Source organism: Salmo salar, chromosome ssa17 (genome assembly GCF_905237065.1).
Source record: "Salmo salar chromosome ssa17, Ssal_v3.1, whole genome shotgun sequence".
NCBI classification, from domain to species: Eukaryota; Metazoa; Chordata; class Actinopteri; order Salmoniformes; family Salmonidae; genus Salmo; species Salmo salar.
In genome coordinates this window covers 11,995,920-12,023,403 of record NC_059458.1, presented here as the reverse complement: position 1 = coordinate 12,023,403, position 27,484 = coordinate 11,995,920, and the positions used below count along the sequence as shown (strand labels likewise).

The 27,484-nt window shown below is 42.8% G+C and overlaps 1 protein-coding gene across 2 annotated transcripts; it reads right to left on the bottom strand.

Moving 5' to 3' along the window:
• Window positions 1-211: 211 nt before the first annotated feature.
• On the bottom strand, window positions 212-27,484 carry LOC106575221 (contactin-associated protein-like 5). Of its 2 annotated transcripts, none has more exons than XM_045698795.1 (23): window positions 26,933-27,484; window positions 26,371-26,481; window positions 25,577-25,770; window positions 24,272-24,419; window positions 19,897-20,100; window positions 19,518-19,702; window positions 19,194-19,337; window positions 14,348-14,621; window positions 14,038-14,181; window positions 13,690-13,855; window positions 10,320-10,426; window positions 8,485-8,604; window positions 7,829-8,029; window positions 7,106-7,262; window positions 6,805-6,932; window positions 6,443-6,613; window positions 5,956-6,174; window positions 5,562-5,801; window positions 4,593-4,853; window positions 4,358-4,491; window positions 3,928-4,231; window positions 2,039-2,101; window positions 212-1,844 (listed from the first exon to the last, which is right to left on the bottom strand). In XM_045698795.1, exons 1-23 carry the CDS (start codon window positions 27,030-27,032, stop codon window positions 1,594-1,596), a joined length of 4,026 nt encoding a protein of 1,341 aa, XP_045554751.1. In that variant the 5' UTR covers window positions 27,033-27,484; the 3' UTR covers window positions 212-1,593. The 2 variants fall into 2 exon arrangements, with proteins under 2 accessions (XP_045554751.1, XP_014007066.1); XM_014151591.2 differs by having other exon boundaries at window positions 24,272-24,422; window positions 26,933-27,483.

Below are 27,484 nucleotides of genomic sequence, written 5' to 3'. Positions count from 1 at the left end.
TTTTCTTTTTCTGGTTTGTGATAGTGTGGGGTAAATTATATTGTGGATAAATCACAATGCCAGACTTTGATAATAGATGTTTTTAAGATAATATGACAGATAACAGTGTGTACTTTGTACTGACCCAAGCTCAGATGGAAGAGGCAAAAGAGATTTGGGAAAGCGAGATAAGAATAAGCCATTTCATATCAAATCACAGCATATACTGTTATTCACGCAAAGCTGTAAAAATGTATTTATTAAATATACATTTGTTTACAATATACCTGAATAATTCTATAAAACAAATTCAAAATAAATAGGATATTTAAATGAATCGTATTCAATAATTGTATCAGTGAGGTACAGTGAGGTACATCTTTTATAATAACATTCTGTAGATAAATTGCCTAATGCACTTTAAATAATATAACCAGGCAATAACAATCCTTTATCGTGGGTCTTTCATGACAGAAAGTCATCCCCTGAATACATGTTTTATTTGTATAGCAAGCTTGCCACACAGATTTGTCGTACAATTTAGTTGTTCTGTTGGTTTGCTAATTGTGCAAAATATGAAGTCTTGACGTTTTACCAATGTAAGAGCAAGTAACATGGTTTCTGGAGGAGACTAGCAAATGTGTACAATACTGTACTTCTCCGTTCAACAAAACTCACAACAACAACAACCAGGACAAGAGCTCTCCTGAGAATGAAACTACCTTTATACCCTAAACTCCCTCTGATTATCTTCTTAAGGTCTAGAGATAATTCATTTCAAAAGTTACTAGCACAATCACATAACATTGTACTGTACTACATTTTGACTTTCAGACATCTAGTATCCGTTTACTGTACCACTCTTTGGTGATTCATAAAAGCATAACATGTCGGTGATGGTGGATGCAGAAAGAATAAAACGGTTATTGGCAGTGAGGGCACAACAAACACACTGGGAACAGAAAACCAATGTGTTCAGAGAACAAAAGAGCCAGCCACAAAGTCCTTGGCACACAGTCACAATGCTTTTCAGTGAGATTTGATCAGTGGTTTAGCCAGGGACCAAGAACAGGTGCATTGCTTGCCCAGACCTTGCTTTGGCAGATGGTCGAACATCATTAATCAGTCGTTATCACATTCACAATCCACAAGTGAATACAAGTAAGTGAGTTAGAGTACTGGTGCCCAACCAACCCCAAACGGATAAATCCCTTTAATTGTACATTCAGAATGGAAGGCTATATAAAGCGCGCTTATAAAGTCACTGGGGTGGATCTGATTCTTTGAGGCTTTTTGTCTCCTGACTTTAGGGCAGTATAATATAAAGTAGATATATAATAAATGTTCTCCAATTGTCATTGCACATAAAAAGTGGTACAGCTCCCATGCCCCAATAAACAGCCTTTGAGATATAAAACTGCGGAATGACCATCCTCCATTGGGTCATTCTTGGAGCCAGACAGGGAATGGATCACCAATGATCACTGCTCCTAGAAAGCCCAGGGACAGGCAGGTGACTAACCTACCCAGAGGGGCCTGTTCTGTATTTGAGGCCAGGCAGAACAGTGCGCAGAACAGGAGGCAGGTAATTGGGCAAAGAAGGCTATGGTGGCATCAGATGTAGTACTCCATTCTGCTGTGACTCACAGAGCTGAGCAGGTCCAGGTTTAGATCCAAGACCAAGTCTACAGGATAGCTGTTCTCCAGGCCTGCAGGGTAGCTGTGTTCCGGGCTGCGTCTGGGATCCTTCTTCTGTGAGATGGAGGACTTCTCCTGGGGGTGGGTGTGGCTGCAGCGGCGGTACAGGAAGCATGACGTCACGGACACGGCACAGAGGGTGATGAGGAGCACAGCTGTGATGAGACCTGGGAAGAGAGAGAGAACATTGCTTTTACTTTAAAGTTAATAATTCTGGGGGTTACTTGGTAAATATGAATATCCCTAAAGTCAAGAGTATTTGTTTCAGGGAGAATGGCTGTACACCGACAGAAATTAAATAATTTGCTACATAATTTCAATTATGAAGAAACAGATAACTGGGGATGATGTTCTGGTTAACCTCCAATTACTGCTGAATCACTTCTTGTCTTCTTCAGTCGATCTATGCCCCTATCGACGCCCTCTGAATGATTTATTCCAGAAGAAAGGAAGCAAGCAAACAAAGAAGATGTCAGACATGACCTTCAATTATATTCGGTGGACGATGAAAGGCTGCGTGGAATTTATAAAGGCATTTCAATCAATGAGTCATTTAATTTAGTAATTATGCCTGCTCATGTCAAAACCTAAAAGAGATAGGTCAAGTTAATGAGTCATTAAAGACCCACTCTGTGGTACTTACAGCCGTTATAACCTTTTGCATAATTTGGATTTACAGTGCATTTGGAAAGTATGCAGACCCCTTCCCTTTTTCCACATTTTGTTACGTTACAGCTTCATTCTAAAATTGATTAAATAAATGTTTTCCCTCATCAATCTTAACACAATACCCCATAATGACAAAGCAAAAACAGGTTTAGAATTTTTGGCAAATGTATTACAAATAAAAAACAGAAATACCTTATTTACATAAGTATTCAGACCCTTTGCTATCAGACCCGAAATTGAGCTCAGGTGCATCCTGCTTCCATTGATCATCCTTGAGATCTTTCGACAACTTGATTGGAGTCCACCTGTAGTAAATTCAGTTGATTGGACATGATTTGGAAAGGCACACATCTGTCTATATAAGGTCCCACAGTTGACAGTGAATGCCAGAGCAAAAACCAGGAATTCTCCGTAGAGCTCCGAGACAGGATTGTGTCCATTCACAGATCTGAAGATGGGTGCCAACACAATTCTGCCCCCAAGAACACAGTCTTAAATGGAATAAGTTTGGAACCACCAAGACTCTTCCTAGAGCTGGACGCCCAGCCAAACTGAGCAATCGGGGGAGAAGGGCCTAGGCCAGAGAGGTGACCAAGTACCGATGGTCACTCTGACAGATTTCCAGAGTTCCTCTGTGGACATGGGATAACCTTCCAGAAGGACAAACATCTCTGCAGCACTCCACCAATCAGGCCTTTATGGTAGCGTGGCCAGACGGAAGCCACTCCTCAGTAAAAGGCACATGACAGCCCACTTAGAGTTTGCCAAAAGGCACCTAAAGGACTCTCAGACCATGAGAAACAAGATTCTTTGGTCTGATGAAACCAAGATGGAACACTTTAGCCTGAAGGCCAAACGTCACGTCTGGAGGAAACCTGGCAGCATCCCTACGATGAAGCATGGTGGTGGCAGCATCATGCTGTGGGGATGTTTTACAGGGGCAGGGACTGAGAGACTAGTCAGGATCGAGGGAAAGATGAACGGGGGAAAGTACAGAGAGATCCTTGATGAGAACCTGCTCCAGAGTGCTCAGGACCTCAGTGGGGTGAAGGTTCACCTTCCAACAGGACAACGACCCTAAGCACACAGCAAAGACAATGCAGGAGTGGCTTCGGTACAAGTCTCTGAATGTCCTTGAGTGGCCCAGCCAGAGCCAGGACTTGAACCCGATCAAACATCTCTTGAGAGACCTGAAAATAGCTGTGTGGTGACGCTCCTCATCCTACCGGTGAGAGCTTGAGAGGATCTGCAGAAAAGAATGGGAGAAACTCCCAAATACAGGTGTGCCAAGCTTGTAGCGTCATACCCAAGAAGACTCGAGGCTGTAATCGCTGCCAAAGGTGATTCAACAAAGTACTGAGTTAAAAAAAACAAAAAACGGTTTTTGCTTTGTCATTATGGGGTATTGTGTGTAGACTGATGAGGGGGAAAAATGGTTGAATCAATTTTAGAATAAGGCTGTAATGTAACAAAATGTAGGAAAACTCAATAATTTCCGAATGCACTGTGTGCTAATAGAAACATAAATAAAATCCATATTGTGAAGCCAAGCATGATTCACATCAATGCTATTAAACTCACCAGATGCTGATTGTGAAGTTGTACTATCAGCCAAGGCTCCACAGTTCGATTCAACTAGATTGCCAAGAACATGGACTAATGAGCTTCCATGATTCAGAATGGCTGTCTTCAGCGGTGTCAAATGATTGAACTGGACAGACGACAGGCAGCCAATGAAACCCTTGGATCCTGCCCTAAGCACCTCCTCAGACAAACCAGCATGTCCTGCTGATGTACCTGTGACTTTACCCAAAGTCAGAGATCGTAGTGTGTTCATCTTCATGTCAGAAGAAAGGTTGTATTTTTGGTCGATGTCTTTGTCAATCTGGTTTAAGAAAAAAAGCAAACATTTCCAAATACACTTGAACATGCCATCAAGGTGGGATGACTGTCTATGCTATAAGCATAATGCTTTGCTATGTTGAAATTGATACAGATAGATATCACTGACCTGGACATAAAGGTCTTTGCCTTCCCGGTGTACTTGGACACGGTGGAGCTGCCCATCGGCTAAGCTGGAGGCTTTGGGAGTAAAGATCTCTGCTCTCTTCTCTCTGTTCAGATGGAACCAGATCTGCAGACTCCCTACAAAAGTTAAGAAAATCATAAAAAGCTTCTCATCTTACAATGTTGTTAAGCGATAAAGACAGAGAGAACAATGGATTGAGATAGCAAAAGATAGCTACCGTTGTTAGCGAGGACGATAGCCAGGTACTGTTGATGGTAGGTGCTGACACAGAGTAACATGGCAGGGGTGTGAGTCGTCAGAAAGCTGAAGGCAATGTTTTCTCTGGACTCGCCGTTGTGGGCATAGATGGCTGAGGACTGGCTATGGACTGGCTGACTGCTAGATGACTGGCTACCTCTGTCTCTGTTGTGGATGACTGGAAAAGGCATCTGGAAGGTAAGGGTCACCGAGGAGCCACTCTCAAAGGACATTGACACTTCTGTTACAGGGATACAAACATGGATGCCGTTATTAGTGTAGAAGGTTCCTATTCAGTAGTCCTGTATTGTGCTGTTGATCTCAGACACTGATTCAGACAGCATTTGCAAGAAGTGGCTTATCTGAATGGTGAATGGGTCAGAACAAAAGGGATGCTTGAAAGAGTGAAACTCAAAGAAACACGGCTAGATCATCAATGGATCAAACAGAAGTCGCACATTCTCTGAGTTACCAAGTGCCCCTACCCCTAAAGCACGACCCTGTCCAGAAACCTCATTCAAAACGCTGTGAATAGGTGATATCTGAATAGCTTAAGTGATAAAACCTGCTTTGATGCCAGTGGATTAATACAGGATTCATCCATAATGGGTGGCGTAGTCTCAGCAGGAGTCCTGTTGTGTGTCAGGCCAACATGAACACAGCTTTTGAATGGAATTCAATCCAACAGAAAATATGTCCTGGCCCGTCATATTAGTTTCAGATTTATGGAAATGAATGAGCCAAAGGGATTGAAAAGAAAGAATCTCTGATCTTTTTAATACATATGCTTTGATCACATACACTTCCCAAATCTTTTGAAATAATACATTTATAAATCTAATTTCATACTTTCAAATACTGTAGCTACATTTTCCTAACCACAAAGACAGTCATTAACTCAGCTTTTCGCAATCTTTTTAGCTTATTGCTGTTTGTTGGGGTTACTTACCTTTCTTGCAGTGTGGTCCATTGTAGGCAGAGTGTGTACAGTCACAGACATATCCACTGTTTTTCTCCATACACCGCCCTCTGTTATGACAGACACTAGCAGAGCCGCTGCAGTGGCCAGGGCAGCCTGGGGTCACTCCTGGGGTCAACTTGGCCTGCTCCTCCAGGTCAAGGGTCACGCCGTTCAGGGTCAATGCACGGATGCAGCCCAGGAAACTGCTCTCTTTGAAGGTGGATCCTCCTGGCAGGAAGTAGGCAGTAGGAAACACAGGAAGTATAAACAGTACGTTTAAACTGCTCTTGAAATAGAAGAATACTACTTCCAACATGGAACTAAACAGTATCTAATATGCAAAGAAAGTGTTGTTATGGTTTGATCTGAGTCTAGTGCCTACCTATGAACAGTAGGCTTTTGAGCTGCAGGCGGTAGTGCCCTTCAGAGGGGGCCTCCAGAGTGTGTAGGGGCAGCTGGTCCACTTGCAGGGAAGCCTCCTTCAGGTTGCGTTCAGCCCTAACGTAGTGCCACTGCTTATCATTCAAGGGGACAGGGGACGTCACCGTCAAGTCCACCGGGCCATTCCCCACGTCAAAGATGAATGTTATAGCTGAGGGAGCTGAGGAGGACAAATTCAAGTTCAAAATGTGGCCCACTTTTGTTTAAGATGGATTTGTCTTTGGCTTGTAGTCTTTGGCTCCTGGGCCAATGTATTCTCCTAAACTGAACCACAGTTTTCCATAATGTTATCAGAACTATCTAATCAAATCCAAGTCATCTGTCATCTAGAAACAGAAAAGGTTTTAACTTGCGGTGATCATTTACACAAGTGACTAGAGAGGAGTTACGGTTTGGTTGATTTGGGATTCAGGGAGAGACAGACTCACTGGTCAACTTCAGGGTGATGAAGTCAGCGGTCCCCAGGTTCTCCAGGAGAACACCAGAGGAAGCTGTTGTCTTGAAATACAGGGAGATGTCCGCACTGAGCTCAGCCTGGAACTTAGGGAAGTGGAGGGACGACGACCCAGGATAGAAAGAGGCTGAATTCCACATGAACCCTGCAAATACAGGAAAGTACAGTTAAAAAATATAGTGACTGAATATGTAATAACTGACAATTTACCCGACTTCCCCCTACTGTTACAAAAATACAGAACTTTTTTGTTGGCATAGTCTGTATGAACAAAAAATATAATTATTATTGGCACACTCGCTTTTGGGATAATTATATGAACTGAACTAAACTTACTGTCACCGTTGCAGTGAAGGGAGCTGACTCTGTATACAGCTGCTGAGCCTGTCCTGTTGGTGTCTCCAATTACAATCTCAGTCAGTGGGAGGTGATCTTTGTAGGACAGCAATCCTGTGTCGTTTACCCTGTTGGAAAAAGTCTAGATAAATTTAAACTCGACCTCAGTTTACTAAATTTAAAGATGTACTCAAAGCTCTGAGAAATGATACATTTATAGAAGGAAAGACTGATTGGTAAAACACATAAATGTTGTTAATGCAGGTCATAAAACATATAAACGCATTGGCATCCACTGTACCATAAGTGTGTGTCTGCATCACAGTTGCAGAAGTAGTTCATGTCGATGCAGTTTTCCGCCAGGCTGCAGGAGCACTGTTGGATCCCAGGTACAGAGCCTCCCCAGTAGGTCTGTTTCTCTCCACTCCGGTCCAGCCACCATGACAGGGGCCTCCCATCTACAACCAAGGCACATTTATTTCTATCATGCAATCTCTATGAAAAGAAAACAATGTACTACATCATCAACTCTACTCTTTGTCTGGCCAATGTGGTCTGCTTGGAACATAGGACATGTTCACTTGCTACACACAGAGGTTCATCTTCTGCTATCATAGAAAACACATGACTGATTTGTAGTCTTTTAGTCTTGTAAACCTGACCCTACGCACGTCGTAGGAGGCAAACGTCTGCCTAGGGAGACTAATAGATTTCGTAGGCAATTCCACTGCAAGCTGGTGAAATACCTTGTCTTGACATATTGTCTTGCTTGTATCTAAAACAAGACCGTCTGCATCAATATTTCATATGAGAAACAAAAAATCCCCAGGCGAGACAGCACAAGAACTCAGCGAGGCTTTTTTCACAGTGGGAGTTGGAATCAAAGGGAGCAGAGGGTTCAGCAATACTCACTCTGAATATTTTTGGCCAACTTTTTTTGTTGCAGAAATCCATTATGTCATTTGAATTAAACTTGAGCTCTCTGTATACTGTTTGCCCTTATCAGGCTTCCAATAAGACTCACCCCAAGTATTGAAGAGACGGGACTTCCTGCAGCTGTAGACCACTTCCTGTTGACAGTGCTCAGACCGTCCAATCAGAGTGCGTAGCTGCTCCAGGGAGGCTGTGTAGTTGAACCGCATCACATACGGCTTCTTTGTTGTGGCTCCAGTCACGTTCACAAACCCACTGTTGTTGTGGCCCACCACTGTCCATACCTTGTCCTCTATAGGGAAGACAGAGCAGGCATTTTACTTTATATACAGGTTAATCAGGTTAACAGCACTGTGGATAATCCAGATTATCATATTAGCATGAGAAAGACTTCTAGAATGTAATTTTGTTTTCCAAGATAGGTGTCCTTCACATTTCTAATTATTAATTTAATTCAGGTTAGTCAACTGTATGGAACGTACACCAGAGATAAACAAAGATGTGTAAAGTGGTGGACACAATTTTTTAATTTTTTTTTAAACCTTTATTTATACAGGTTTTTCTCATTGAGATAACATCTCTTTTCCAAGAGAGACTTTAATCGCGTTAGCCTCATATTATCTAATTGAGAATATCCAAAAACTGCACCAGTAGCTTCCCTGGCCTAGCCTGGTTACCAAATGCTGTGCTCACCATCGTTTCACTAGAATTCTGGTTTAACCAGGCTATGCCAAGCCATGAGCTCACCAGTCATGTTGCAGTAGACCAGTGTTGCCTTTAGAGGACCACTCCCATCTGGATCAATGTAAAAGTAGCCAGACGTACTCCCCATTTGTCGGTGTGCCTCACACGACGCTTCATAAATAGCTGTGGGAAGCAAGATCAATACTTATATCAATAGCCCATACGCGTGTTGCAGTGAATGTATGAACATATGCCAAGAGCACTAGCTCAATTACATTTTCTTGTCACACGCAAAATGTGTGAATGGTAATAGTTAGAAGTAGAAAGCCATGGCAGCTTTTAACCGGGGGTTGAGGTACATTATAATTCAGCAGTCAGTAAAGTGCCCTCCACTTCACAATTTATGACACCCTGATGGGAATGTCAATGAGAGTTCAGTGATGGGAAATAGTGTAAACACTAATGTAACTTTAGTCACGCTATACAGTATATTAAACAAAATATACACCAAGTGGCCAGTTTATTAGTTACACCCGTCTAGTACCGGGTCGGACCCCCTTTGCCTCCAGAACAGACTGAATTCTTTGGGCATGGAAACATTGCTCAATTGGTATCAAGGGGCCTAATGTGTGACAGGAAAACATTTCCCACACCATTACGCCACCAGCCTGTAACGGGTGGACACCAGGTAGGATGGGCCATGGACTCATGCTGCTTACACCAAATTCGGACTCTGCCATCAGCATGATGCAATAGAAACTGGGATTCGTCAGACAAGGCAATGTTTTTCCACTCCTCAATTGTCCAGTGTTGGTGATCACGTGACCACTGGAGGCTCTTCTTTCTGTTTTTAGCTGATAAGAGTGGAACTGGGTGTGGTCGTCTGCTGCAATATCCCATCCGTGACAAGGACCGACGAGTTGTGCGTTCTGAGATGCCGTTCTGCACACCACTGTTGTACTGTGCAGTTATTTGCCTGTTTGTGGGTCCGCCTGTTAGCTTGCATGATTCTTGCCATTTTCCTTCAACCTCTCATCAAGGAGCTGTTTTTGCCCACAGGACTGCCGCTGACTGGATGTTTTTTATTCATCCCACCATTCTCGGTAAACCCTAGACATTGGTGTGCGTGACAAGCCCAGGAGGGCGGCCGTTTCTGAGATACTGGAACCGGCGCGCCTGGCACCGACGCTCATACCATGCTCAAAATCGCTTAGGTCACTCGTTTTGCCCATTCTAAAGTTCAATCCAACAGTATCTGAATCCCTCCATGCCTGTCTGCTTGCTTTATATAGCAAGCCACGGCAACGTGACTCACTGTCTGTAGGAGCAAACCCTTTTCTCTAACAGGGTTGTAAACCTAATAAACTGTGCACTGAGTATATTTGTACTGTATCTTTTCACAGGTGAATATTTTCATTATCATGAAGGAGCCAGTTTAAAGGGCGACTGAATTGGTTTTGGGGTGTAGTTTGATGTCGGTGTCTCTTGTGTGTCTTCGCCGGTGGGAAGAGTTAACCAAATAATTTTGCCAATTAACTTCAGCCAGCTGGTGTGCGACCATGGCAAAATTGGTTTGACTTTGGATAGCCTATCCCTGTGGCTAGTTAGGGACCATCAATAAATTACACAATGTAAATGAGACAATATTTTCATATTACACACCTTTTAGTTTTCTCATGAAATTCTTTCAATATTTGTATAGGAATTTCTAAAATGTATAGTTGGTTTGAGGTTTTTAAGCATTTGAAATTTGGAGCTATTGGAATTTGAACACTTTGTCCCATGTACCTTTTGTAATTTACCGATGGTCTCTAACTAGCCCCATAGGGATATCCAAAGTCAGCCCAAATTTATCACGGGCATTACAATTGGGCCACAGTTGTGACAGGTTGACTTACAGTTGTGACAGGTTTCTCCAGTGTAGCCTGTCCCTGAGCAGTCACAGTAGAAAGTATCCCATGATTGGGTGCATCGTCCGTCATGCTCACAAAAATTAGGCAGACATCTACGGAGAGAGAGAGAGAGACATGTTCAAACTCCGAACATAACTCAAGACAGCAGAGCTGCATACAGTAGCATGAAAAGCCATTAACAGAAGATCAAAGAGATATATAAGGCAGTTCCTCTATCATAGTGCTGTGTCATTGCATATCCACTGTCTATAACCCTCGATATAGCCACTGTCTGTGCTGTCTCCTCTGCCTGTTCCCTCCACCCCTCCATCTCTCCATTCCTCCATAGAGCAGGCTTAGGGAGGAAACAGAGTGTGACTCCTGGAGCGCGTCAACCTAATCACTGCTGCCTGCTCTGGCACAGCCACAACATATTTCTCACTCAGCCTAATGGTCAGAGCTGGCACACGGGCAAATCAATATTGGCAGGGATAGATGCCCAGGGAGGGATGGGAGACACACACACACACACACACACACACACACACACACACACACACACACACACACACACACACACACACACACACACACACACACACACACACACACACACACACACACACACACACACACACACACACAGGAATTAATTATTCAGAGGATGTTTCTGGCTTTGGCAGTGTGACAGTACAGGCATACAGTCCAGGGGCATGCGTCCCAAATGGCTCCCTACTCCCTAGGGAGCCAGTAGCTACTGCTATTCTCTGTTCATCATATATGCATAGTGTGTGTGTGATTTGCCCGTATCCGGCTACCCGTATAAAGCACTAAATAAACTTCAGTTAGTGCTAAATACGGCTGCTAGAATCCTGACTAGAACCAAAAAACTTGATCATATTACTCCAGTGCTAGCCCCCCTACACTGTCTTCCTGTTAAGGCAAGGGCTCATTTCAAGGTTTTACTGCTAACCTACAAAGCATTACATGGGCTTACATGGGCTTGCATCTACCTATCTTTCCGATTTGGTCCTGCCGCACATACCTACACGTACGCTACGGTCACAAGACGCGGGCCTCCTAATTGTCCCTATGAATTTCTAAGCAAACAGCTGGAGGCAGGATTTTCTCCTATAGAGCTCCATTTTTATGGAATGGTCTGCCTACCCATGTGAGAGTCGCAGACTCAGTCTCAACCTTTAAGTCTTTACTGAAGACTCATCTCTTCAGTAGGTCCTATGATTAAGTGTAGTCTGGCCCAGGGGTGTGAAGGTGAACGGAAAGGCTGGAGCACGAACTGCCCTTGCTGTCTCTGCCTGGCCGGTTCCCCTCTCTCCACTGGGATTCTCTGCCTCTAACCCTATTACAGGGGCTGAGTCACTGGCTTACTGGTGTTCTTCCATGCCGTCCCTGGGAGGGGTGCGTCACTTGAGTGGGTTGAGTCACTGACGTGGTCTTCCTGTCTGGGTTTGCGCCCCCCCTTGGGTTGTGCCGTGGCGGAGATCTTTGTGGGCTATACTCGGCCTTGTCTCGGGATGGTAAGTTGGTGGTTGGAGATATCCCTCCAGTGGTGTGGGGGCTGTGCTTTGGCAAAGTGGGTTATATCCTACCTGTTTGGCCCTGTCCGGGGGTTTCATCGGATGGGGCCACAGTGTCTCCTGACCCCTCCTGTCTCAGCCTCCAGTATTTATGCTGCAGTAGTTTATGTGTCGGGGGGCTAGGGTCAGTCTGTCACATCTGGAGTATTTCTCTTGTCTTATCCGGTGTCCTTTGTGAATTTAAATATGCTCTCTCTAATTCTCTCTTTCTCTCGCTCTCGGAGGACCTGAGCCCTAGGACCATGCCTCAGGACTACCTGGCATTATGACTCCTTGCTGTCCCCAGTCCACCTGGCCGTGCTGCTGCTCCAGGTCCAACTGTTCTGCCTGCGGCTATGGAACCCTAACTTGTTCACCGGACGAGCTACCTGTCCCAGACCTGCTGTCCCAGACCTGCTGGAACCCTGACCTGTTCACCGGACGTGCTACCTGTCCCAGACCTGCTGTTTTCAACTCTCTAGAGACAGCAGGAGCAGTAGAGATACTCTCAAAGATCGGCTATGAAAAAGCCAACTGACACTTACTCTTGTGTTGCTGACTTGTTGCACCCTCGACAACTACTATGATTATTATTATTTGACCATGCTGGTCATTTATGAACATTTGAACATCTTGGCCATGTTCTGTTATAATCTCCACCCGGAACAGCCAGAAGAGGACTGGCCACCCCTCAAAGCCTGGTTCCTCTCTAGGTTTCTTCCTAGGTTTTGGCCTTTCTAGGGAGTTTTTCCTAGCCACCGTGCTTCTACACCTGCATTGCTTGCTGTTTGGGGTTTTAGGCTCGGTTTCTGTACTGCACTTTGAGATATCAGCTGATGTAAGAAGGGCTATATAAATACATTTGATTTGATTTGATAGTCACTTTAACCATACCCACATGTACATACTACCTCAATAAGCCTGACTAACCGATGTCTGTATGTATCCTTGCTACTCTTATTTTCATACACACACACACACACACACACACACACACACACACACACACACACACACACACACACACACACACACACACACACACACACACACAATACCTTTTTTTTTAAACACTATTGGTAAGTAAGCATTTCACTGTAAGGTCTACACCTGTTGTATTCGACGTACGTGACAAATAAACTTTGGTTTGATTTGATAAATAGTACACAACTTTTGGTAAAAAGTAGAGCACTATGGGGGCATTTAGGATCCACCCCAGGAAAAAGCTCTCTGTTGTAATGGGAGTCCTTCCATCTGATCTCAGGTCATACACATGTCATACTGTCTGTTGTAATGGGAGTCCTTCCATCTGATCTCAGGTCATACACATGTCATACTGTCTGTTGTAATGGGAATCCTTCCATCTCATCTCAGGTCATACACATGTCATACTGTCTGTTGTAATGATAGTCCTTCCATCTGATCTCAGGTCATACACATGTCATACTGTCTGTTGTAATGATAGTCCTTCCATCTGATCTCAGGTCATACACATGTCATACTGTCTGTTGTAATGATAGTCCTTCCATCTGATCTCAGGTCATACACATGTCATACTGTCTGTTGTAATGGGAATCCTTCCATCTGATCTCAGGTCATACACATGTCATACTGTCTGTTGTAATGGGAGTCCTTCCATCTGATCTCAGGTCATACACATGTCATACTGATAGATTGAAGAGACAGAAACAGAGATACTTTCCCTTATATTGAATAGAACAGTGTCACAAATGACCTACAGTAACTAAAGATATATACAAGATATAAAAACATGAATTGTTGAGATTTTGTGAGCATACCTGTTGCGGATCCCACAGATGTCGAACTGAAGCTTGCTGTAATTACCCAAAAGCCCTTGCTGCACACGGGGTAGATCCATAAGTTGGTTGTTTAGGAGGATCTGACGCATGCACCCCTGGAAGGCCACAGTAGGGTTCTTACAGCCACCACTGTATTGGGGACAACCTGTTGGAAATCATGACAATATTTGCATTGCTAAATCATTCCAGAAATAGTAATTAAACACATTTTGATGAAGCACTGATCTAATTAAAACACACACTTAAAAAATTCAAGCATAATTTAAGACACAGTCGTTACCAATTTTCCACCAATAATAAGCAATAGTTAAAAGACTGCCATCTTACCTCCAAAAAATACACTATTGCCTGAGTCTGCATGACTTTGTACGTCCATGGTAGATGTTGGCTCATTGTCCAAGACCAGGGAAACAATCAGATCTCTGTAGCTCAGACTAACAGAATGCCACAGTCCATCAGTTACACTGCCTTCTAGTAAAACAGAACACAGAAAAACACAGCATGGGTTAGGCTACATTTACTGCAGTACCATAATGCTGCCAGTTCATTGTTATTAGCAAACTTAGCAAACATTAGCCACCATAAAGTCACTGTGACATGCCATTAGGTGGCTTTTTCTAGCTAGCTAGCTGCTAACCTATGGAAATGTTTGTTTTCTGCTCAGCAGCTCCATGGACCATTAGGTGCAGTTGGCCTCTGCTGATTTGCAAAACCAGGTGCTGTGATTCCTGTGCCAGGCCGGTGGAGAACAGAAGTCCTTCCTGGTTCCAGGTCCTGAAGTGGAAGTGTATGTCCAGCCCCCACACCCCAAGAGGCTCCAGGGGTAGAGACAGGTAGCTACTGCTGGAGGAAAGGAAGGTGGTGGACACCATCTGGGGCTGGGGCTCAGAGCACGAGAAGGTCACGTTGCCCTGGGGAACAGAGGAAAGGATAAGTAGGGATCAATACTATACCCACTACTACTGTCTTTTATTGAGATGTGCTAAATAGCAACTGTTCAAAGAGATGGACATTTTATACAGTATGGAAAGTCATTCCTTTTGTGTGTCTGTTCTGGAGTCCTTTCCTGTGACATATACAAAAGGAATGTGCATGCGTCACTGACAATACTGTACGTCACATACACGCACTAGCAGATACAATGTTATTCATGGTCATCTGAGTGGAAAGGCCATGGAAATGTCAAATGTTATCACTTATTCAGCTTTTATGTCCCAGGGAGAATGAAGGAGCAGTGAGAGTGAATGCAGAGTTCAGTATTTGTCCAATACAAATGCTCAGCTTAGCTGTGAAGACATCCTCGATCCTGCTGCCTGCCACAGAGGAGAACAGAACTCAGGCGCTGGCTGTCTATCTGCACTTGACACATTTGTTAATGAAATTTCTTATCCCAGTTACTAATGAGCATGCACCCATTAAGAAAACAACTGTAAAAACAGTTAAATACCTGTGGATTGATGAGGAATGGAAAAATGGTATAGTTGAGAAGGATGAGGCAAAAGGAATGACAAATAAGTCTGGTTGCACAACCGTTTTTTTCACTGGCAAGATTAGCAAACTTAGGCATGACATGCCAGCAACAAACTCTGACACGACACATCCAAGTACATCTGACCAAATTATGAAAGACAAGAATTGTACTTTTGAATTTCCTAAAGTGAGTGTGGAACAGGTGAAAAAAGTATTGTTGTCTATCAGCAATGACAAGCCACCGGGGTCTGACAAATTGGATGAAAAATGACTGAGGATAATAGCGGACGATATTGCCACTCCTATTTGCCATATCTTCCATTTAAACCTACTAGAAACGGTGTGCCCTCAGGCCTGGAGGGAAGCAAAAGTCATTCCGCTACTAAGAATAGTAAAGCCCCCTTTACTGGCTCAAATAGCCAACCAATCAGCCTGTTACCAACCCTTAGTAAAGTTTTGAGAAATATGTGTTTGACCAGATACAATGCTATTTTACAGTAAACAAATTGACAATGGACTTGCAACACGCTTATAGGAAAGGACATTCAACAAGCACAGCACTTCCACAAATAACTTGATGATTGGCGGAGAGAAATTGATGATAAAAAGATTGTGGGGGCTGTTTTGTAAGGCTTCAGTGCGGCTTTTGACATTTCAATCATTGTCTGCTGCTGGAAAAATGTATGTGTTATGGCTTTACACCCCCTGCTATATTGTGGATAAAGAGTTACCTGTCTAACAGAACAAATATGGTGTTCTTTAATGGAAGCCTCGCCAACATAATCCAGGTAGAATCAGGAATTCCCCAGGGCAGCTTTCTAAGCCTCTTACTTTTTTCAATCTTTACTAACGACATGCCTTTGAGTAAAGCCAGTGAATCTATGTGCGCGGATGACTCAACACCATACACGTCAGCTACTACACCAACTGAAATGACTGTAACACTTAGCAAAGAGCTTCAGTTAGTTTCAGAAGGGGTGGCTAGGAATAAGATAGTGATAAATATTTAAAAAAAACTAAAAGCATTGTATTTGGGACAAATCATTCACTAAACCCTAAACCTCAACTAAATCTTGGTCAAAACATGTTGATACAACAGTAGCTAGGATGGGGAGAAGTCTGTCCATAATAAAGCGCTTCTCTACCTTCTTAACAGCACTATCAACAAGGCAGGTCCTACAGTCCTAGTTTTGTCGCACCTGGACTATTGTTCAGTCGTGTGGTCAGGTGCCAAGAAGATGGACTTAGGAAAATTGCAATTGGCTCAGAACAGGGCAGCACGGCTGGCCCTTGGATGTACACAAAGAGCCAACATTAATAATATGCATGTCAATCTCTCCTGGCTCAAAGTAGAGGAGAGATTGACTTCATCACTACTTTCCTTGGCAGAAGCTAATGGGGAACCATAATAAATACAAATACAAATAATGAAACTGTCCCCTAACAGATAACAAACTCTCTGCCAGGCAGCATCTCAAATACCTTTACTGTCTCTTTCATTGGCTTCCACAGTTCACATGGATGGTAATGTGTTTTTAATTTTTTACATTTTATTTCCCCTTTATTTAACCAGGTAGGCTAGTTGAGAACAAGTTCTCATTTACAACAGCGACCTGGCCAAGATAAAGCAAAGCAGTTCAACACATACAACAACACAGAGTTTCACATGGAATAAACAAACATACAGTCAATAATACAGTAGAAAAAGTCTATATACAGTGTGTGCAAATGAGGTAAGATAAGGGAGGTAAGGCAATAAATAGGCCATGGTGGCAAAGTAATTACAATATAGCAATTAAACACTGGAGTGATAGATGTGCAGAAGATGAATGTGAAAGTAGAGATACTGGGGTGCAAAGGAGCAATATAAATAAATCAATAAATACAGTTTGGGGATGAGGTAGTTGGATGGGCTATTTACAGATGGGCTATGTACAGGTGCAGTGATCTGTGAGCTACTCTGACAGCTGGTGCTTAAAGTTAGTGAGGGAGATATGAGTCTCCAGCTTCAGTGATTTTTGCAGTTCGTTCCAGTATTGGCAGCAGAGAACTGGAGGGAAAGTCGGCCAAAGTAGGAATTGGCTTTGGGGGTGACCAGTGAAATATACCTGCTGGAGCGCGTACTACGGATGGGTGCTGCTATGGTGACCAGTGAGCTGTGATAAGGTGGGGCTTTACCTAGCAAAGACTTGTAGAGGACCTGGAGCCAGTGGGTTTGGCAACGAGTATGAAGCGAGGGCCAGCCAACGAGAGTGTACAGGCCGCAATGGTGGGTAGTATATGGGGCTTTGGTGACAAAAAGGATGGCACTGTGATAGACTGCTTCCAATTTGTTGAGTAGAGTGTTGGAGGCTATTTCGTAAATTACATTGCCGAAATCGAGGATCGGTAGGATGGTCAGTTTTACGAGGGTATGTTTGGCAGCATGAGTGAAGGATGCTTTGTTTTGCGAAATAGGAAGCCAATTCTAGATTTAATTTTGGATTGGCGATGCTTGGAGATGCTTAATGTGGCTCAGTTGGTAGAGCATGGTGTTTGCAACACCAGGGTTGTGGGTTTGATTCCCATGGGGGACCAGTACGGGGAGAGAAAAAAAAATGTATGAAATCTATGCATTCACTACTGTAAGTCGCTCTGGATAAGAGTGTCTGCTAAATGACTAAAATGTAGAAAAATGTAGTCTGGAAGGAGAGTTTACAGTCTAACCAGACACCTAGGTATTTGTAGTTGTCCACATATTCTAAGTCAGAACTGTCCAGAGTAGTGATGCTAGACGGGCGGGCAGGTCCGGGCAGTGATCGGTTGAGCATGCATTTAGTTTAACTTGCATTTAAGAGCAGTTGGAGGCCACGGAAGGAGAGTTGTATGGCATTGAAGCTCATCTGGAGGTTAGTTAACACAGTGTCCAAAGAAGGGCCAGAAGTATACAGAATGGTGTCGTCTGCGTAGATGTGGATCAGAGAATCACCAGCAGCAAGAATGATAAATTAGAAGAATAAATAAATGATAAATGATAAGAATGATAAGCTGAATGATAAAGTGGGCCAATAATGGGCAAGTATTGTCCAAAAAACAAAAGTGGCTTCTATGCAATGTGCCAGGTACGCCTTCTGCACAGTTACCCAGGTGGGCTGAAAAGAATGATTACATTGGCCTCCTTTCATTTCTCATTACTGCCGCCTCCTCAACATGTCTATCTACCACATATTCACATAGGTTGCGTCTCAAATGACACCCTATTCCCTATATAGTGCACTACTTTTGTCGACCACTGTATAGGGAATAGGGTGCCATTTGGGACGCACACATTACCTCCACAGACAGAGCTCACCGTAGGCTGGGAGGGAGTGGGTGTCCATGGCTCAGTGCGCGCCTGTAATTGGTCACCAAAGGGTTCTAGAGATAGTTGTACATTATTATATTAAAATAGACTGAGCAGAGGCGTTCTGTAATGGACTGAGAAAACTGCATCTACTTTGCCTCCTCCTAACCACCATTTAATTGTATATATGCATCGCTTCCAGCATTGTAGTTTTCTAAATGTATTTTGAGAGGTGTGAACCTTCATGACACAAAACTAATTTATAATTAAGCAATAAGGCCCGAGGAGATGTGGTATAGCCAATATTCCACGGCTAAGGGCTGTTTTCATGCACGACGCAAAGCTGGGGGTGTCTTGATACAGCCCTTAGCCATGATATATTGGCTATATACCACAAACCCCCGAGGTGCCTTATTGCTATTATAAACTGGTTACCAACGTAATTAAACCAGTAAAAAATATGTTTTTGTCATTCCAATGGTATATGGTCTGATATACCACGGCTTTCAGACTATCAGCATTCAGGGCTCGAACCACCTGGTTTTTAATGCAAAACACCCCACATTCATCCACACTGGTTCATTTAGGCGTAATGTATTGAATTATTTTAATTAATGGTCATTCTTATTGGAGTTTATACCGTTGGAGTGCAGTATGTGCATACAGTATGCTTTATGTATAGTATACCTACCACACTGTGGATCTGGAGCTTGCGTCGCTTGGCCAGGTTGATAATGTTGACTCCATTATAGTAGAGGTTCTCTATGCAGCCATGGAAGTTCTTCCTAAGGAAGCTTCCTGGTTTACCGGGTATAGGAATTCCTCCAAAGCTGAGCTTTGAGACACAAAGAGAGTGGGTTCAAAACAAAATATTACCGATTGATCACGCCCCTAAAAGAACATCTAAATATATTTAATTCAGTAATGTATGGATGAATGAATGAATTAATGATTTATGGTGCATAGTTTGCAATGGCTCTAATGAAATACAGTATGTTAATGAGTGATTACGCACCTCATAGTCCACCTCCAGTGAGTCTTCCACACCTGTGGTGCTGAGGTGACGTGTGTGCCCGTCCACGGTGAGGTTGACCTGCTTGTTGGAGCGTTTAACTAGGACGTAGTGCCAGAGCTGGTCATCCAGGAGACAGCCCAGGAACACTGACACATTCGCACTGCTGGGGTAGAGCTTAGCGTCGTCTAGAGAGAGGGAGGAGGAGGAGGAAGAGGAAGCGGAAGAGGAGGAGGAGCAGGAGGGAAGAAGAAGAGTACAACACACAGAGGTTAAATGAGGAGTCTTCAGAATCAGCATCTCATACTGTGCATTTGATTTTGTCATAATGATAGAACTACTATAAGGGAATAGTGCGATGGGACCATTGGACTGTGTTTACCCAGGTTGAGGTGCAGAGCCAGGGTCCCGTGGTGCAGCTCCAATGTTAGGTAGTCTCCTCTGTGTCCCTCCCCGTGCACCAGCACCCCATCTGCCCCGTAGCTCTTAAACCTGAGGGAGATCACATCCTTCACCGTTCTCTGGGACTTCTGGTTAAACCGGTACAACAGAGCACTCCTGCCGTTGAAGTCTGCCACATCTGACTCTGTCAACCAATAGTGGATGAAGATAAACATGAAGAAAGCACGGTCAGATTACCCATCTACTGAATATTAGCATAACGTTAAAATTTGTGCTAATGCTTTATAATACATTAGTGTATAATCAGACACACACACACACACACACACAAATATTGTGTGGATGAAGGGCAGGTGCACTGTAAAAATAACCATGAAAAGTAGTACACCTAATCTGAGATCTGGTGTTTAGGGGGTGTTTGAATGTAAACCCAATGTGAGTGTTTTAATACACAGAATGTGTTATAAAACAGAAGCAAAATTGTCTGAAACACCCCCCAAAGTGGTTCTTCAACTTGAATAATGGTATTTTTAAGAGAGTGTTGTGAAAAAAAATTGGGGGGGGGGGGTTTAGTTCATGTAAAAGGCAGCAGCATCAAAACAGAAAAACTGTGTTTCTCATACAATGAATGGTTTATTGATTGACGATAAGGGCCTATGGATAATTTTTGGGGGTGGAATTCCACCTCCATCTTTTCAACGCTTTATTTGGACAGATTAGAAACTAGGGGAGGGGTAATAACATAGCACATTTTGTTGGAATTTTACCTGCTCAACCACACAGCAACACTGTAAGAAATGATTCTGGGGTCAATAGAAATTGACTAAAAAAAAATATACAGTGCATTCAGAAAGTATTCAGATCCCTTCCCCTTTTCCACATTTTGTTACGTTACAGCCTTATTCTAAAATTGATTTAAAAAAAATATTATTATTATGATCAATCTAAACACAATACCCCATAATGACAAAGTGAAAACAGCTTTTTAGAAATGTTTGCAAATGGATTACAAGTAAAAAACAGAAATACCCTATTTACATAAGTATTCAGACCCTTAGCTATGAGACTCGAAATTGAGCTCAGGTGCATCTTGTTTCCATTGATCATCCTTGAGACTTTTCTACAACTTGATTGGAGTCCACCTGTTGTAAATTTAATTGAATGAACATGATTTGGAAAGACACACACCTGTCTATATAAGGTCCCACAGTTGACAGTGCATGTCAGAGCAAAAACCAAGCAATGAGGTAGAAGGAATTGTCTGTAGCGCTCCAAGACAGGATTGTGTCGAGGCAGAGATCTGGGGAAACGTACCAAAAAATGTATCCAGCGTTGTAGGTCCCCAAGAACACATTGGCCTTCATCATTCTTAAATGGAAGAAGTTTAGAACCACCAAGACTCTTCCTAGAGCTGACCGCCCTGCCAAAAAATCGGGGGAGAAGGACTTTGGTCAGGGAGGTGACCAAGAACCCGATGGTCACTCTGAAAGAGCTCCAGAGGAGTGGCCAGATGGAAGCCATTCTTCAGTAAAAGGCACATGACAGCCCACTTGGAGTTTGCCAAAAGGCACCTAAAGGACTCTCAGACCATGAGAAACTAAATTCTCTGGTCTGATGAAACCAAGATTGAACTCTTTGGCCTAAATACCATGCTCTGTCACGTCTGGAGGAAACCTGGCTCCATCCCTATGGTGAAGCATGGTGGTGTAATTGCTTCCAAAGGTGCTTCAACAAAGTACTGAGTAAAGGGTCTGAATACTTCTGTAAATGTGATATTTCCGTTTTTCATTTTTATACATTTGCCAAAATGTATAAAAATCTATTTTGCTTTGTCATTATGGGGTATTGTGTGTAGATTGATGAGGAAAAAAATCTATATATTCCATTTTAGAATAAGGCTGTAACGTAACAAAATGTGGAAGCAGTCTGAATACTTCCCGAATGCACTATATACACAGTACTTAATAAAAATGAATGCAAGTCGTGCAGAGACCGTGGTATAGCGGTATGCCTAACGCAGCTGACACGTCACTCCTCACCCCACCGAAGACCGGGGTTAAATTCCACGCTCCCTTCAATCTGTTTCTCCCACATATCTGTATCCCCTCTCAATAAATTGTCAAAGTCATTTCAATGATTTGTTCATTTCATTTTACCAAAAATCATGTCAGAATAGATCCAATTTAATATGTTGCTCACAATTTAAGTACAGAATCTTTCATGAGGATAACCAGAGAGAAAATGAAGTGACTGAACTCATTTATCTAGGCAAGTCAGTTAAGAACAAATTCTTATTTACAATGACAGCCTAGGAACAGTGGCTTAACTGACTTGTTCAGGGGTACCTTGTCAGTTCGGGGATTTGATTTAGCAACCTTTCGGTTTACTGGCACAACGCTCTAACCACTAGGCTACCTACCTCCCCTCATTGGAAGTGCTTAGTTTGAATCACCTTACATTTTCGATCTTGCCACACGACTCTGTTTTTAGAAGATTGTGGGTCATTCAAAAATATTTCTATATTAGTATTAAAACAGCTTGTTGTGCCATGAGATGTAATAGGTCACGATGAATGGATATCAAAACCATCAGGAAAATTGACATTCATTGAGGACAGCACTCATTCCCACATTCAATGTTGTCAACTGTACCGCAGGACTGGAACGTAAATCACAGAGGATAGATGTTGTGGTGGCAGTTGCAGAGAAGTACTTGGGTGTACTTACTGCAGAAGAGTTACAAGGTGTGTTGAACAATAGTGTCCCGTCCTCCCAGGCTGCTGGCCTGGTGTAGGATCAGATAGGACCAAGTAGTGGAATAGTTTTCGGTTTTAATGGGTGTAGGGTTAGCTGGTAGGGCAATTTTTTTCACAAAGTGTAATGAATTTATACTACCAAAATAGTAGGCTGATACACAGCCAATACTGTAGGTGGCGCCAGGCACATTTAACATTTCTCTGTGGACTGCCATAATACCAAAGAATAATAATAAGAATGTGGTTGTCAACAAAAGAGGCAGGTGCAGAATCCTCAATTCTTTCAAGTCAATCTACAGCTACTGCTGGTGATTTGAACACTATGCCTGAGAATGTCTGCCAAAATGGTATAAAATGGCAAATATATAACACAACGTGAAACATTAAGGGACTTCAGAAATAGGGATTTAATTCTGCACTAGACAGGATTCAAAACATTATAATGGTGTTAAGAAGCTTTAGAGCAGGGCTGCCCAACCCTCTTCCTGGAGGGCTCCCGTCCTGTGGGTTTTCAGTCCAACCCTAATTAACACACCTGATTCTACGAATTAGCTGCTCAACAAGACCTTAACTAGCTGAATCAGATATGCTAAATTAGGGTTGGACGGAAAACCTACAGGACAGTAGATCTCCAGGAAGAGGGTTGGGCAGCCCTGCTTTAGAGGGAGGAAACGGCACCGAAAGAGAAGGTATCTAATTCTGCACTAAACAGGATTCAAAACACCAAAATAGTATTTTCAATCTTTTCTGTTAATGCTCCCAGACCCTGGCAAGGTGTTGGACAACACTTGATTAAGTGGTGTTACAACACACCGTGTAATGTTTCAAAACATCTCAGGATGATGAGTTTCAATACTCCAGCAAAGTTAAAGTTTTGTCTCCTTCAAGTTGGTGGCAGCTCAGTTGCCACTAGTTTGGTCTTTACGAAGCACTTCAATTTAACTGTGTGCGGCAGGCAGGTTAAATAATGAGAAATAATGCATTAAAAATCCATGTGCAATTCTTATCTTTGGGCTACATTAAGGTTTTTCTTTCATTATTTTTATCTGGCGTTAGTGCGTAGCCTAAACCTAAGCTTTAGAGCCTAATTGTAGTGTGCCAAATACACACCATTTTCATTAAAACCAGTCAAACCGATGTAATTTGGACATTTCAGTTCTTTTTTATTATTGCATTTTCTCCCCGGTCCCTAAACATCTTTGCAGCGCGAGAGAAGCAGAGATTAAAGAGGAAAGCGAAAACAAACTTTCGTGATGTCAACTAGATTGAAGTATTAATTCAATAATTTTATGACATTCTGGTGAGCAAGGGTTTATTTAGTCTTCTTGAGCAACAAGTGATGACAGAAGAGAAGCTGCATGTACCTAATTATAGACAAGTTGAGTAACAAATAACATACAAAATAATCAGAAATTATAAGCAGAAACGTAGACCTATCTAAATAGGCCTGTCAAAAATGTTTAGGCATGTCAAAAATGTTTTTGCACATGTTCTATATTTGCGGGCCTCCGATTTTCACTATCACATATAGTCGGCGGTTGCGGGTGATCAAACAGCTGATACAAACAATATCCTGACTAGAGACAGCTGACCCACTCACTGTATACACAGCCATAGACCTCCACTCTGAGGCCGATCCATCCTGTAGTGCTCCAGTCCAGTGGGACGAAACGTAGGAACCTAGCTGTGATGGAATGGACCAGCTTGTGTTGGACCACACCCTCTGAGTTAGTGTTCCCTGTGTATGTCTGCTGGGAAGAGGAGCGGGAGAATAGATATTTACTAGATTGGTCAAACACATTCAAATCAAAGTTTTTAACAATTGGTAACAGATCATGAAAAGTCATCATTCATTTAAAGATAATGTGAAAAAAGCCACGAATAGTAACCAGACCTAACGAGGGAAAATGAGGGCTTTGCTTTTGCGTCAAGATGCAGTTTTTCTATTTCTTCCCCAAAACTTTTGAGAAGAATGAGGAGGAACATGACATTTAAGGGGATGATGAAGCTCTTTTATGACTTGTATTGGTTCTTCTGTGGAGGCCTAAGCCCATCTGAGCCCATTTGTTTCGCCTTTCAGCATGAGGAGAAGCAATAGCGACCTCTGTCTCTGGTGGGCCCAGTGGCCACAAATCAATTCAGAAGATGTTCAAATAAAACAAAACCCCAAAAATAAAGTAATTCAAGTCAAGCAAAAAGGAAGGCAGCAGAGCTTGGACCCTAGAGGGCAGAACACTGTGTTGACTGTGTTTTATGCTCTGTGTAACTCTCAAGCGGCCACCCGAAGCTTCTGGGGGGGAGAGTACAGAGAGCAGAAAATAGCTGGGGGTTGATGAGGTAAACAAAAGTTAACATTTAGTATTTTCAGAAGTGTGACACTTTCATTCTTTCTGATTTTCTTTCTGATTTTCTTCCTATTTTCTTCCATTAATTACAGCAAAACATTCCATTTTCGCATTCTACTTTTCTCTGATGTACTTAACCAAAATCTCTAATTTACAGCTTTAAAACGTCTTATAATATCTGGCACGGAAGGATTCCCGTTAAAACCTGAAATGAATCCCTACTTCTTACAGAAATCGTATTTTTCTCATTATGCTTTTTGAAGGGACATGTCAACTTAAAATGCCCTCTAAAGATGTAAGATACGCTGTTCACTCAATCACTGATGAACAGGCGCGTATTTTCTGAGAAACTAATTCAAATAAGGAATTTCATTTTTTTTTCACACAACTTTTAACCTAAATCCAGTGACATGGTGACATTTAAGTTTTCATGAATTTATACGATATAGCCAATTTTGACTTTGCAGCTGGCCCATCTAGCGGGAAAAGCAGCTTACCTCTGCCTCCAGGGCAAGACTCATGACAATAAACATCAACCTGCCAGACAGGCAGAGCCTCACCCCAATGTCTTCGCTCTGTCCGTACTGCTTCCAAGCCAGGCCACAGTCACTGAACAGCAGCATAAAGCTGGTCACCCAGTCAGAGCTCCCTGAACGGCCCTGTGTAGCGATGGCCGTGACCTCCATCTTCTGCCTGAGGTCCAGCTGGAGCCACGGCTGTCTGTCTGACCGCTCCGGGGCCCAGCCACCCTCTCCTGGAGCAGGAAAGGGTACAATGGGTGTGTGTCTCTCCGTGTTTGTGTGTGTGTGTGTGTGTGTGTGTGTGTGTGTGTGTGTGTGTGTGTGTGTGTGTGTGTGTGTGTGTCTGTGTCTCTGTCTCTGTGCCAATTAACAACGACATTCATCACTGTTGCAGTTGTTAATATCTATATTATTTATGTATTTTATTTTAGCAAAATTGTTATTGTTTTTATTTCACTTGGGTCCTCACACCCACTCAATGGTCATGCTGCTCCCCTTATGGTCATTTCCCCCCACCCTCTCAACAGTCTTTACTCTGCCTCCACCCCAATGGACATTTATTTATTCAGCACTGCTAGAGTTATGATGTATATAGTGCTATTTCTTTTGTTGTTGTTTTTTATTACAATTTTCATTATTTTATTTCACTTAGTCCTGTATGTCGGAGCTCGGAGCCTACGATTATCACTTTACCCTGCAATCACACCTGCAACCCTGTACATGTGACTATTAAACACTCTGAATCTTCTTATTCTAATGATGCCGGCCAATACAGCCAAATCCCTCACTAGAACTGACAATATTTTGCTTACAGTGAATGGGGCAATACTTACCCTCTCTTCTGTTTAGCTTAGCAGAGTGAGGCAGCTGACTTTTGGAGGATGTTGAAGAGCTTTTGAAAGATGACTCAGGCAAAACTGATAGCAATGGTCCATTGCAATTATCTGAAAGAGGATCTTGGTTATTTTATACCTTACAGTGAACAATAGTGTGAAACACTGCCACCAGGAGGGAAAGAGGGAGTGTCCCAGCAAACCACCTGAAACAGTATCCTACTTCATCGGACTCCTCCAAAACAGTTACATTGAGTAGCCTAATAAGCATGTAACACCTGTCAACTTGAAGTCAACATAGACTCCATGCAAGTGTATATAAGACAATTGAATATTCATCCAAAGCCCAGCAAATGCATTTTCTTAGCCTAACATAAGTGTCCTAATGTGTTAAAACAATAGCCTACCAGAGTTATTACGGGAACATTTTAGATATACCTCTCAAAAATCATAACGAAACTTGAGTTGGATGAGTGTCGGAACGTGACAGATATATTTGCCAACGTTAAACAACGATATCGAATAGGCTAGTATGCTGTAAACAGACTTGCAATTGACTTACTTGCTGCATGTATGGATCCACAAATACTCAAAACAAAGTAACTGAATACATAGAACCACGAGGCGCTTCTCGAGCTCATGTTCGCCAACACAGCAGGCATTGTATCCAAGTTGCGTTACAGCATCTGCCCGTGGTCTCCAGAATATAGATCCAAACGTGTGCGCCCCACTGCTCTGAATGTTCCTGTGGCTTTCCAGCTCTAACCTCGAAATATTTTTGTAAAAGCCATGTGATTAAATCGTAGAGACCCTCTCACAAATATAATCTTAAAGACGTTGTTTCCAAAGCAACAAAAGTCGCTATTTATAAGGACAATAGCTTTACGTTCTTCATCAAGGATTGGTGGTTACTTCTGGTGCGTTCCGACGCACAAGCATCGTCGCGACTCCAATGGGAAATCAATCAGAAATTTGAGCACGCAGTGAGCATCTCACCTGCTTCATTTGCAAGCGTGTGTGTGTGTGTGTGTGTGAGAGAGAGAGAGAGAGAGAGAGAGAGAAAGTAAGAGTCAAATAGACAGAAAGAGAAAGAGAGCGAGATTCAGCCCCACAG